At 32.9% G+C, this 13767-nt stretch overlaps 1 protein-coding gene across 2 annotated transcripts in view; it reads right to left on the reverse strand.

The window, feature by feature from the left end:
- Positions 1–13767, reverse strand: part of IleRS (Isoleucyl-tRNA synthetase) — a 430056-nt gene that overhangs the window by 104580 nt on the left and 311709 nt on the right. For both annotated transcript variants that reach the window (XM_090381523.1, XM_090381522.1), the window contains exon 23: positions 10954–11056. In XM_090381523.1, the coding sequence (XP_090237649.1) occupies positions 10954–11056 (103 nt within the window). The remainder of the gene's footprint in view (positions 1–10953; positions 11057–13767) is intronic.

Consider the following 13767-nt stretch of genomic DNA (forward strand, 5'->3'; position numbering starts at 1 on the left):
AGACTTGTGGACTTTGTGGTCTAAAGGATCAACAGAAATTTATTTTTTATCCACTAGTTAAAACAAGTGTTGGGACAGATCATCATCATGAGTTCAGATAAGCCTCCATTTTTTATTCATATGATGACGGAGAAAAATTAATATATACTCAAGTGTTAAGAGTTACAAGAATTTGATCTCAAGATTGAAGACATCCCTGGAAAGCAAAATGGTGTGGCAGACAATTTGGCGAAATCACACGAAAGTTATGATAGAAAAATGTACCAGTAAGTGAATTCAATAAGGAGCAAAAGTGGAACCTCAAAGGACTTTGTGAGCAAGTCTGAAGCAATTTAGAATACAGGAAGTGACCTTGAACAAGATTTATCTTCCCGAAACCTTAAGTCTTAATATGTCATTTGTTGACTATTTGTAATACATGTAGTACAGTCAAGATGTTTATAGCCTGGGTACACAGTGCTACAGTCAATAAATGCAGTACAATTTGCTATTGTCCAATTGCAAGTTTCTACCAACACGTATGTAGAAGCTTTATTGCTGTGTGGGTTCGAAGTACTTTTTTTTTTTTTTTTTTTTTATCAGGATTTATGAGTGTGAAAAATGTCAGATTTTGAATATTGCACAAACATCAGATTTTGCCTGTGCTTACAGAAATTTGCTTCTGAAACACTGTAAAGATTTTCTATCTATTTCTACCATGTTTGAATGGCAATGCTGATTCCAAGAGAGAAAAGAAAGTTTGGCAAATGATGACTGTCTTGGAAGACCTTTAACTGCTCATACACCTAAAAAATTTAAACACCTAGGCAACCTGGGCATCAGAACCATTCTATGGACCATTAATAAACTTGCAGAGCTTTAAACATTTCAAGTTGAGGAATTTTAAGCAATAATTTGAATATGTGCAGGTTGCTCAGCAGGTGGTGACTTGGATGCTTATTGACACTAAAACCAATGAGTAGATGATAATTTGGAGTGTCTCATTTTCTAGCAACCCATTGTTCTCAGAGTGCATTGTCACTGGAGATGAAACTTGATGTTTTCTCTATAAACCATAAAGCGTGAATCATCAATATGGACATCACATTATTTACCACGATCAAAACATTCTTGGCAAGACAGATCAAAAGGGAAAGCAATATTTTAAGGGGTTTCCCCCTTATCAGGTATTTGTGCACTAAGTTCATTCTTCAAGGGGCCACTATGAAAAAGGAAAGATATATGCATGTATTGTGCCAGCTGCTGGAAACAATTTGGCAAAGTGTGCAGAACAGGCGTACAGCTAAATATTGAAAGTTGTTACACAGCAGCGCACCCACACTATTTAGGAGGTAGATTTAACTCATCACTGATATAGTGAGTAATGGTTATAACGAGGAAATTTTGTTGGTCCCTTGATGCTTGTTATAACCAAGTTTGATTGTATTTAAGGTATGTAGAAAATCAATAATAATTATATAGCTAAATTAAAAATTCTTTAAATTTGTATAATTTTCTGTATGTATTCTTCCTTTAAATTAAACTTTGGAACATAGAAAATTTTACAAGTTAACACTTGTTTTAATAATTATAACTAATCTATGAATGCAGCATAGGAAGCATGCACGATATTCTCTATGACCATTTGCATATGACACATGTTTGAATGTTGAGTTCCAAGACTACTCACGCTGAGCAACAGCAAGTTCATATGGAGGTTTGCAACGGATGGTTATTGATAAGGTATTGCACAAGGTGTTAATGGCAAATGAGGCACAGCTTCATCATTTCGATTCAGAGAGTAAGCAATGAAGCTCACTAAAACTTCACCAACATCGAAAAAAGCAAAAGTTGACAGAAAAGATTATGTTCATCTCTTTTTTTGTCATTCAAGGAATGGTTTACCAGCATATTGTGCCATGTCATATGACTGTTATGGGCTCTTACTATTGAACTCTACTGCACACTTTTGGGCACAATTGTTGCAAACGACCACAACTTCACGCAGGTGGGTAGATGCTACATCATGACAATGCGAGACCTCAATTGCTACCATCATCAAGTACTTAGCCAGCATTAATGCCAAATGTATTCCTCATCAGTCCTATAGCCTTGCCCTACCCTTCCCTTGCATTCTGTGATTTTTTTAAAATTTTCTAAGTTAGAAGGAGCTGCAAGGAAAACGTTTCTAGCCAACGAATTCAAAGCCCAGATGAGACAAGGATGGTCCAGACAGTAAATGAGACACCCTGTATGTATATATACAGTCACACACATATGTATATATATATATATATGTGTATGTGTGTATATATATATATATATATATATATATATATATATATATATATATATTTATTTATATATTTATATATATATATATATAGATATGCAAGATTTTCTTTGCTTTATTTTTGGCATATATATTTTTTTTTTTCCAGGTTACGTTGGGCACCCGGATAGGTTTTTGGTTTTTCTTGAGAAGCTATCTTACTAGCTTTCATTTCATTTTAAACCGCTAAATCATTATAACTTACCACCATTAACTTAACTCAAATAATATACAGATGGATATAATGTTTAATCATTTTTTGATGGCATTAATCGGATCTGTGACGAATTAATATTATATATTAGAAATAATATTACAAAATAGATATAAATTAACTATCCTATTTACTTTTTACATACTTGGATATATATATATGTGTGTGACTGTATATATACATACAGGGTGTCTCATTTACTGTCTGGACCCTCATTGGTATATATATATATATATATATATATATCTGATAATTAAAATAAATATGATATTTAAAATAAAAACATCAACCAGTAGTACGGCAATAATGCAGAGCGAAACAAAACGTAAAATAATATAAAATAAACAAACAGGGAAGGGAAAGTAGCGGTAGTAGGACAAAAGGTAGTCGATAATCCCCTATATAATTTAGTCAATTAAGTCATTAAACCCAATTAATAAAACATGATGTAAATTTAAAATAATGCCAATTATACATAATTTAGCGGAACCCCCCTCGAAGGTACCATTTCCAAAAGACGTGAAATATCACCGTGAAATACTACTGGCTGATGTTTTTATTTTAAATATCATATTTATTTTAATTATCAGATATAATTAGGCATCATGTGGAGGATGTGCATTTGCTGCCTCTAATGATAGCTACATAGCCATATTTATTTATTTTTATCACTTTTGCCTAACTTTTACCTTACATAATATATATATATATATATATATATATATATATTTAAATAATGGCTTAAAGTTTAAAATAAGAAAATAAATAAATAAATAAATAAATATTAAGCTGTCATTAGAGGCAGCAAAATGCACATCCTCCACACGAAGCCCCAATATATCCGATAATTCAAAATAAAACAAAACAAAAACATAAGCCAGTAGTATGGCAAAAATGTAGAGCGAAAAATAAACATAAAAATAATGTAAAATAAAATAAACCAAACAGGAATGGGAAAGTAAAGGTAATAAGACATAAACAGTAGCTGATTGTCCCCTATATAATTTAGCACTTTAAATCCAATTAATAAAACCAATGTCAAATTTACAATAATGCCAATTAGAATGATTTAGCGGTACCCCCCCCCCCCCGAAGGTACCAGTTCCGAAAAACGTGAAATATCACCAAAAAGGGTTAAAAGAACTACTAAAAGCAAAACAAAATATCAAAATAATAGACTGACCATCATGCCCCATATCGACAGAGGACCATGAGGCCAATAATGGTCATGGAATGCGCTACATTTTTGCCATACTACTGGCTTATGTTTTTATTTTGTTTTATTTTGAATTATCGGATATATTGGGGCTTCATGTGGAGGATGTGCATTTTGCTGCCTCTAATGACAGCTTAATATTTATTTATTTATTTATTTTCTTATTTTAAACTTTAAGCCATTATTTAAACGTAAATCAGTGGTAGTAGTGGGTTGATATGCTAAATAAGCAGCGCCTGTGCCGCCATCTATTCCTTCCTTTCCTTTATATAAGCTGGTTAAGCTTACATTATGTCAGTGGTGTGGCTCTGATCTAGAGTGCTGTCTGTTCTATAAATTATTTCTCGCTGCATAAGGACCATCACCATGCAAATCCTTTGCATTGGTGGATCGATCGGAGAAGGAATGGGTGGTTAGGTTCTTCGATCTTTTCGCCTTTGAGACGATTTGTATGGTGATTGAAATGCAGCGATTCCATGACCATTATTGGCCTCGTGGTCCTCTGTCAATATGGGGCATGATGGTCAGTCTATTATTTTGATATTTTGTTTTGCTTTTAGTAGTTCTTTTAACCCTTTTTGGTGATATTTCACGTTTTTTGGAACTGGTATCTTCGAGGGGGGTACCGCTAAATCATTATAATTGGCATTATTGTAAATTTGACATTGGTTTTATTAATTGGATTTAAAGTGCTAAATTATATAGGGGACAATCAGCTACTGTTTATGTCTTATTACCTTTACTTTCCCGTTCCTGTTTGGTTTATTTTATTTTACATTATTTTTATGTTTATTTTTCGCTCTACAGTTTTGCCATACTACTGGCTTATGTTTTTATTTTGTTTTATTTTGAATTATTGGATATATATATATATATATATATATATATATATATAAAATTATTTTTAAAGTTATGTGTAGAATGTAGTAGGTATAAATCTATAATATAACTAATGCTAATAATGAAAATACCGTGTACCCTGGGAGCGATATATGTTGATTAAAGGGGGAAGAACGGAAAAGAAAAATGTAACGTTATAAACAAAGTGCGAATTTTGAAAAAATGTAAATTTTGAAAAGAACGACCAAGGTAGAAATAGCAGATTTTTGAAAAGAACGACCAAGGTAGAAATAGCATTGCAGTATTTTTCATAATTTCTGTGTCTTCTTCAGAGGTCATCCACCCAAATTATGAAAAAGAACAGCAATACTCTTACTTCTGTTTCTGACATGTTCTGTATGTTTTTTGACATACAGAACATGTCAGAAACAGAAGTAAGAGTATTGCTGTTCTTTTTCATAATTTGGGTGGATGACCTCTGAAGAAGACACAGAAATTATGAAAAATACTGCAATGCTATTTCTACCTTGGTCGTTCTTTTCAAAAATCTGCTATTTCTACCTTGGTCGTTTTTTTCAAAATTCGCACTTTGTTTATAACGTAACATTTTTCTTTTCCGTTCTTCCCCCTTTAATCAACATATATTGCTCCCAGGGTACACGGTATTTTCATTATTAGCATTAGTTATATTATAGATTTATACCTACTACATTCTACACATAACTTTAAAAATAATTTTATATATGCATTATGGTTGTAGGGTACCTTTGCTCTTGCAGTGTCCCTGATCCATAATTCATATTATCAATAATTCATTTTATCGCTATTCAAATTCAAATCCATTTTCTCTACTTAATTTTAATTTTATTATTCATAATTATTATTATTTATTATCCTAAGCTTTATCCAGGTTGAGCTCACGCCGCCTAGAACAGCTTATATACACTTACATTTTTTATATTTCTACTCGATTTTCACTTGCAATATATTCACCATACTATCCTGATATTGAAAATACAGTCTACTCCAGGTTGCGCATACACTTTATTTATTCTGTTGTCCTTTTAATTATTATTGTAACTTTAAATTTAATTTTAATTGTAATTTTTATGCAACTTATATGTATGGAACCAGATAACTTTGATAAAATACTACATGGGCAGAGTAGGATAAATTTGACCCTGGGTACACATGCTCTGTACTGTACTCCGCAACACGGATGTAACTCTGAACATACACATTTAACACACACAAGTCAGAGCACATCAGCATGTAATGCTTCTAACTTAGATAAATATGGGATCCATATACTTAAATTCAACACGTGCAAGAATAAACTTTGTTTAACCTGTCCCTGCATACACCCGCAACATATTACAAATGATGCATCAAAACCTACTTTTTGTAAATCTAGTAATGTTATATACCTCATAACATGCAAAACATGTAATATAAAATACGTTGGACAAACCAGCAATAAGCTACACCTAAGAATTAATCAACATAGATCTGACCAATAACTACTTAAATAGAAATATTAACAATATAGAACAAGAAATAGAATATATGCATTTTCAATCTCACAACTTCAACAATATACACATATCCATATTAGCACAGATTAATAACGCTAATATTAGAGCTAAACAAGAAGAAATATTTATGTTAAAATTAAAAACATTATACCCATATGGTCTAAATAATAAATTCAACCATAAAATTATTACCAATAACTTATCAGATTGTTGTATATATGACAAATTTAATATAATAAAGTTCCATACGAACCCTCGCAAACGTACTCATAAATCTAAAAATACCAGCAACAAACACAGTAATATATTAGGTGATTTTGAAGTCACACTTAAAAACTGGGATAAAAACATTATAAATGTAAATGATATACATAATTTACTTTTCAGTACTAAACACAGTATACTGAAAGCATTACACAAATTCATACGCACTTTCAATTTCGAGTCCAAACATCTCTTTCATATAATAAATGATATTTGTAAATTCAGCCTAAAAAACAAAAGCTCTACAACACATGATAAAGAATCAATCATTATTTTGAACTTCAACAACCATATCATGGATAACATTAATATCAATAAACTTGTAAATCAGCATAATCATCTACTTCCAAATACCAGTCCTAGCTATATTAAAGTAAGATATAAGTATAATAAACCCTTTGGATTATTAGCTTGCAACTACAAATCTATAGCTACCAGTTTAACATCACATATTACAGACACCAATAACTGCATTTGTCAACAAAACAACATGCAGCAATATATCGATCCAGACTATGGACACATCATTACAGGAAATCTAAACATAGTTACGGACCCAATGCTCAGACATGTACTATCACAAGGATTCAAATTCAGGCCGCCTACCAAAATAAACGTATCCAACTTCAATAAGCAGCTATATCAAGACCTGTTAAACTACTGCTTCCAACTAGCCTACAAAAATAACACGCCTATAGAAGCATACCATATGTGGATTAGCCATACATTCGCCCTATTCAAACATAAATATGCATTACATAGTTCAAATTTATATTATCAGGGCACATACTACAACTTGACTACATTAAAACAAAAACTGCTAGAATTTCACAAAAACTTCGTAATCACACCGGTAGATAAAGCAGCCAATAATTTTGCATTCATTTGCAAATATTTCTATACATATACTTTAACTAATGAACTTAACTCAAGCAATACCTACAAACCGATTTCCAGTACATGTAATATCATTACAAAAAAACTAATGGCCTTCAACAAAAAACTAAAGCTCAACTTAAGAAATTACAGCTTACCTTATATCTACTTCATTCCTAAATTTCATAAAAAACCAATAGGCTTCAGATTCATAACCTCATGCAAAAATAGTTATGTACACAAATCTGGAAAAACACTTGAACTACTACTGCAACCACTGATGCAAAAGATACATAACAGCAAAATCATAGGCAACAACCAACCCGTATTAAAATTTTTGCAAAGTAATACAGTCAATAATATTCAAACCTTTGATTTCCATAGCCTATTTACCAGTATCAATCAAACCAATCTCAAATTGGTACTCAAAGATATCTATGATAAACAGAAGAATTTTATTTCCTGCAACACCTATTACTGGAACAACATACTTAATTTATGTATTTCCAATAACTTCATATATGATGGTAATACAGTATATCAACAAACCAATGGAACACCTATGGGCAGCCCAGCCTCATGCATTATAGCCAACCTATATCTATACTGGTCAGAAACTTCATTTCCTCAGGAACTATTACTATTCAGATATATAGATGACCTCATAGTAATTAACTGCTCGAATTTCATCCAGGATTATGGACATCTATACCCTAACGAACTTGTACTAGAAAGAACTAACAATTCTGATACAGCAGCCCATTTTTTGGATCTAGACATCAATATAAAAAATGGTATAGCCTCCATCAATTTGTACAACAAACGTGAAGCATTCAACTTTAGCATAGTAAACTTTACACAATGGAATTCCAAATGGAATATTTCCAAACAGGTACATGCTAATGTTATCTTAGCACAATGCATCAGAATAGCAACAATATGCAGCGACAAAACAACAGTTATTGATAACATCAGAATATTATACAGTAAACTGACCAAAAATCTTTTTCCTATTAAATACCTGCGTCATCATATCAATAAAGCCCTTAACATATTAAGGCACAAGAACTTAATAGATATCAATATAAACAGCATTATTAGTTTATAACTAATAATTATTCCCATACGCATCAAGTTTATATATAGTGTAAATACAATACACTAGGCCTCTTTGGTGTCTTACGGTCTGGAAAACTTGTACCCACCGATTGGCCATACATAGTGTATTACCTTGTAATTACCTTGTAATTAATTTTAATTATATCTTGATTTATTTATTTATTTAATTGTTAATTGTAACTTATATATATATGTTACACTTTTAACACAACTGACTTAAGTACATGATGCACCTACTCTCGGACATTCGTTCAGGGTCCTAACTATAGGAACGGGTTTGCAACCCCGAACTACCCTAGCCCAACTACATATCACTAATTTAATCATCTTTTTGCTTTACTACATTCTATATTTTATGCTCTGTGAGCCATTAGTGTAACGAAAGCAATATCAGAGTACTATTTTTCTTACTATACCCAATCGATATTTTTTCGCCTTAACAAAGTTTAGCTACCTTCTACTGCTACTTTGTAAGTTATTATTTCTTTGCTATCCCGGGGTTTGAGCATCATGTACTTAACTTTAACCTAGCGTAGCTCCACTGCTTACGTAAATTACATAATATACAGACACCAAAATTCGTCTAACGCTAGGAGCCGCTAGCGTTTCTTCGCATATATACACGGGTTAGCCTCTGGCACTGTCTTTTCTGTCAACCCGTCCAGTAGCGGTAAGTTCTTGTCATTCGGACACTACCTTCCTTTGTCTTCACCTTTTTGACGGGCCACTTACTTCTGTAAGGTCATCCATGTTCTGCATGTTATACTTTTGGCATAATATTTTTGCTTAACTTGTATTTTATTTATTTATTCAAAATTTATATTCTAAATTATTTTAGTTTTTACCACGTGTCTTCGTACACGTGTTTTTTGACATACAGAACATGTCAGAAACAGAAGTAAGGGTATTGCTGTTCTTTTTCATAATTTGGGTGGATGACCTCTGAAGAAGACACAGAAATTATGAAAGATACTGCAATGCTATTTCTACCTTGGTCGTTCTTTTCAAAAATCTGCTATTTCTACCTTGGTCGTTCTTTTCAAAATTTACATTTTTTCAAAATTCGCACTTTGTTTATAACGTTACATTTTTCTTTTCCGTTCTTCCCCCTTTAATCAACATATATCGCTCCCAGGGTACACGGTATTTTCATTATTAGCATTAGTTATATTATAGATTTATACCTACTACATTCTACACATAACTTTAAAAATAATTTTATATATACATTATGGTTGTAGGGTACCTTTGCTCTTGCAGTGTCCCTGATCCATAATTCATATTATCGATAATTCATTTTATCGCTATTCAAATTCAAATCCATTTTCTCTACTTAATTTTAATTTTATTATTCATAATTATTATTATTTATATATATATATACAGTCACACATACACAATATAGTATCCCATAATCTAACAGCTTTCTGGTTTGATCAAGCATCAAAATACCATCTTGGTGTACATTTTAAAAGTCTACATAGATCAAATCAAAGTTTATTTGTTTTGATCAATGATCAAGAGGAAAGCCACTCATTTAAAACAACAGGAGAGAGAGAGAGAGAGAGAGAGAGAGAGAGAGAGAGAGAGATAAAAGCACAGAGATAACATATTTATCTGCAATGCTCTGCTACAATTTTAAAAATCATTTCAGTGGCAATTTACATCACAGTACAGGAGAGCCATGTAGTGTTGGACAACACAGCAAAAAAATATTAAAGATAAGAAATGAAAAAATTAGTTTTTTTCATCTATCCAGTGAAAGCAAAGTATACACAAATAGGTTTCATTCTATAAGTTTCAAAAGGATTAGATAATTATAAGAAGTCTATTATAAAACTGGTTTGAAGATGAACAACAGATTTTCATATTACTTGATCATACTGAAACTTAAAGATCAACTTTGTTAATAGAAAAATATAAATAAACAACCATTTAAAATAATTATGCAAAAATTGATATTCTGTACCAGGGGTGGCCAAGCTTTGTGAATCTGAAAGCAGCAGCACAAGTTAACTTTAAAGGCTTAAGAGCCTTAATTATACATCTTATTTTTCTATCAAACAAAATGTACATATGATATGCATTAATCATTTAATAATCATTAATGCATATCATTTAATAAATAAAATAAATTTAATTTAATAAAGGCACCACATTATGAAATTATTATGAGAGCAAGCTTCTGTAAAACAAATACTAATAAACAGAAAAAGAAGAGGAAAAGATTATAGGCAGTTCTTACCTCTCCCATCAAAGCATTATAAACCTTTTGAAAATGAAGGCTCCATATATTTTTGTACGAGCAAGAAATAGTTAGAGTTAGAAATTTGTGTACAAATTTCGAGATGTCAAATGATCAACTGGTTATTAAAATTGTTAGATATTCAGTTGTTAATTTCTTGTAGGTACAAAATATTATTTTAAAGCATGAACTGCTCCAACCATATTTCTCCAAGAATTGTACTTCGAATGTCAAGAGCTGCATGTGGCAGGCAAGTCACAGTTTGGCCACCTCTGTTCTATAATAATGATAGTTACAATTAGATAAGCAAGATGGTATTAACTAATTATTTACCTTGAATGGTAAATTTTTTCTGTCACGTATCATACGTCCTAAATCAATTACAGTCTGCATTCGAGAAATTTTTCTTTCCACTGCTTTATTTATTAACCACTCTCTAATTGGGGAAGGGTATAATAAAAAAAAAAAAAAAAAGAATCAGGAATCAGTATAAATTTTGCTGTTATTAACTTAGCTGCATATTGCAAAACAATATATTACAAAAAAAAAACACACCACCAAATCATCATTGTCGTTGTTGAATTTAATGACACATAGGCTGCCAGGGCCATATTGTGTCTTTCTGATGGTGAATATGAAATATCAGCTTCATTAATATAACTATATTTTATGATATATTCCTATATGATTTAGGAAAGCAAACAGTTCTTTATTAGGATCATCTCCAAGAATCTGCAATAAATTTACTGATGACTGTGTATTAACAATTGATTTAAAGGTGTTTAAGCGGATGTTTTGAAAGTGGGGACAGTCCACTAACAAATGGTGAATGGTCAGTTGTACTTGATATGATGTACATTGAGTAGTGCTGTCATTGGTTAATAGATACAGGTGAGTGAGGTACATATGTCCAATCCTTAGCCTTCCTACCAAATCATCATTTGTGTGATTATGTGAACACCAGCATTAATTTAACCATTTGTGTTTTTTCAAAATAAAATAAAAGCGAAATACTGGTTGTTTTTTTGGTTTTAAGGAGCATTAGCAACTAAGGCCACATTGCTCCGGGATATGCGGTGGTCATTCCCTGACCTTTCCGAATCTTCTGTATTTGGTGGTGATGGGCTCGAACCCCTACTGCTCCTTCCCACCTGGCTATGGAGGCGCCCCCGAAATACTGGAATACCTCACAAAGTGCGGTTTTGAACAGCACGGGTTTCACTATAGTGCAGTTTACAAATTGAAAAAAAATTAACTGCATTATGCACCAATACATTTGATATGTATGTATATATTGTAATGCCAGTATGTAAGCCAATGTGTTATGGATTCAAGGCCACGCTGACTGTTGTTGCAACTCCCTTTATATATGGACTCTGCTAGCATTCATACATTAGTAATCACTCTAGATTCCGAGTGGTGAGGTCATTGGCTGTGCGTAAGCTGTACAAATATTTTTCACTGTGTATTTTTATTAAAGATTATTTTTTAAAAACATTACACCTTTATACACAAATATAGGTGGAAAGAAGAAATGTGATGGTGTTGAGTGCTCTTATAAACGTAAATGGTCGACACTAGATGATAAACTAGAAATTATAAAACAATATGAAAATGGTGCATCAATATGCTAAGATAGCATGGGACAAGAATATGAACGAATCATCAGTACGAATGCTTCTAAAGAATAAAGATAAAATAAAAGAACATGGAATGGCAACAGAATCTTATATGTTAAAAATTGTAGCTCTGAAATATATAATATGGAATATCTGTTAATGTTATGGATTGAAGACTAACCAGAAAAGAATTCCATTAAGTCAGATGACGATTCAAGCAGTCTCTATTCACTACTAACAAAAGAAAATGACAAGGAAGAGGAAAGTTTTGTGCAAGCCGTGGTTGGTTTTACAAGTTTAAAAAACATATGGGGCTCCACAATGTTTGACTTAGTAGTGAGAGTGTCAGTGCTGACAATGAAGCAGCTGCAAGATTTTATGACGATCTAAACAAACTAATTGAAGATAATGGTTACAAGGATGAAAAAATTTTCAATGTGGATGAAACAGGGTTATTTTGGAAGAAGATGCCGTCACGCACTTACTTGGCAGAAAAAGAATCAACCCAACGAGGATACAAAGCCGCCAAAGATCGATTAACCTTTTTGCTAGGTGGAAATGCATCTGGAGACTTTAAATTAAAGCTTATGCTGGTATATAAATCAGAAAATCCAATGGTTCTAAAAACCTTTTCAAAAAATACTCTTCCTGTTATATTGGCAGTCAAATAGGAAAGCCTGGGTAATGAAACAGCTCTTTGAAGATTGGTTTGTAAATTATTTTTGCCCTGCAGTTAAATGCTATTGCAAAGACAATAAAATGGACTTTAAAATTCTGTTACTATTAGACAATGTGCCAGGTCATCCTACTTATCTTATGGACCTGAACAGAAATGTCAATTTTATTTTTCTGCCACTGAATGCAACTTCTTTGTTACAACTGGTTTGGTCCTTGAGGTTGGTCACAGACATTCTCTCAGATATGCCAGACAAGCTGTTCTTGCTACCTGGGAGTCTAAAACGCTGATGGAACTGATATTCGGGTGACACTCAAGTCAAAGTGGACCCAATTTCGGCGAAGTCCGGACGGTCTATGACAGCCAAATCCTCTGCTTGCACCTTCACGATGGTGGGACTGTTAGTAATCCTGGGTATAACCTTCATGCACAAGTACATGGTGGGTGACCACCCAGGTGTGAACCAACGTAAGCAGGGGTCGAGGTGTGGCGCCCACACCACATGGAGGAACGCCGCCCCTCTATGTTACCAGGCAGTACTAGGTGGTAGATGACTCTCATCAACCGGTGAAATACCACCACTTTGCTTATTGGAGGCTTGAAGTGGTGGAACCCATGTTTAGTCTCTAGAGCTAAGTTCCGGCCAACCCTTCCCTATCTCTTCCATCATGCAGTATGATTGATGATTTTTGAGGTTATGATGAATGTCGTGGCGAGATCCAATATTCCTTACATTTCGAGGGTACAGCTCTAAAACGGTGTTCGCAGGCCGGCCGCTAGTTAGTACACCGGACTGAACCTATTGGTAACTCTCTAGGAAGCTTCCGGATCAGCTAGTGTATAATCTTGCTA

Source organism: Mastigoproctus giganteus, chromosome 9, assembly GCF_048544385.1.
Source record: "Mastigoproctus giganteus isolate SK-2022 chromosome 9, ASM4854438v1, whole genome shotgun sequence".
Taxonomy (NCBI): domain Eukaryota; kingdom Metazoa; phylum Arthropoda; class Arachnida; order Uropygi; family Thelyphonidae; genus Mastigoproctus; species Mastigoproctus giganteus.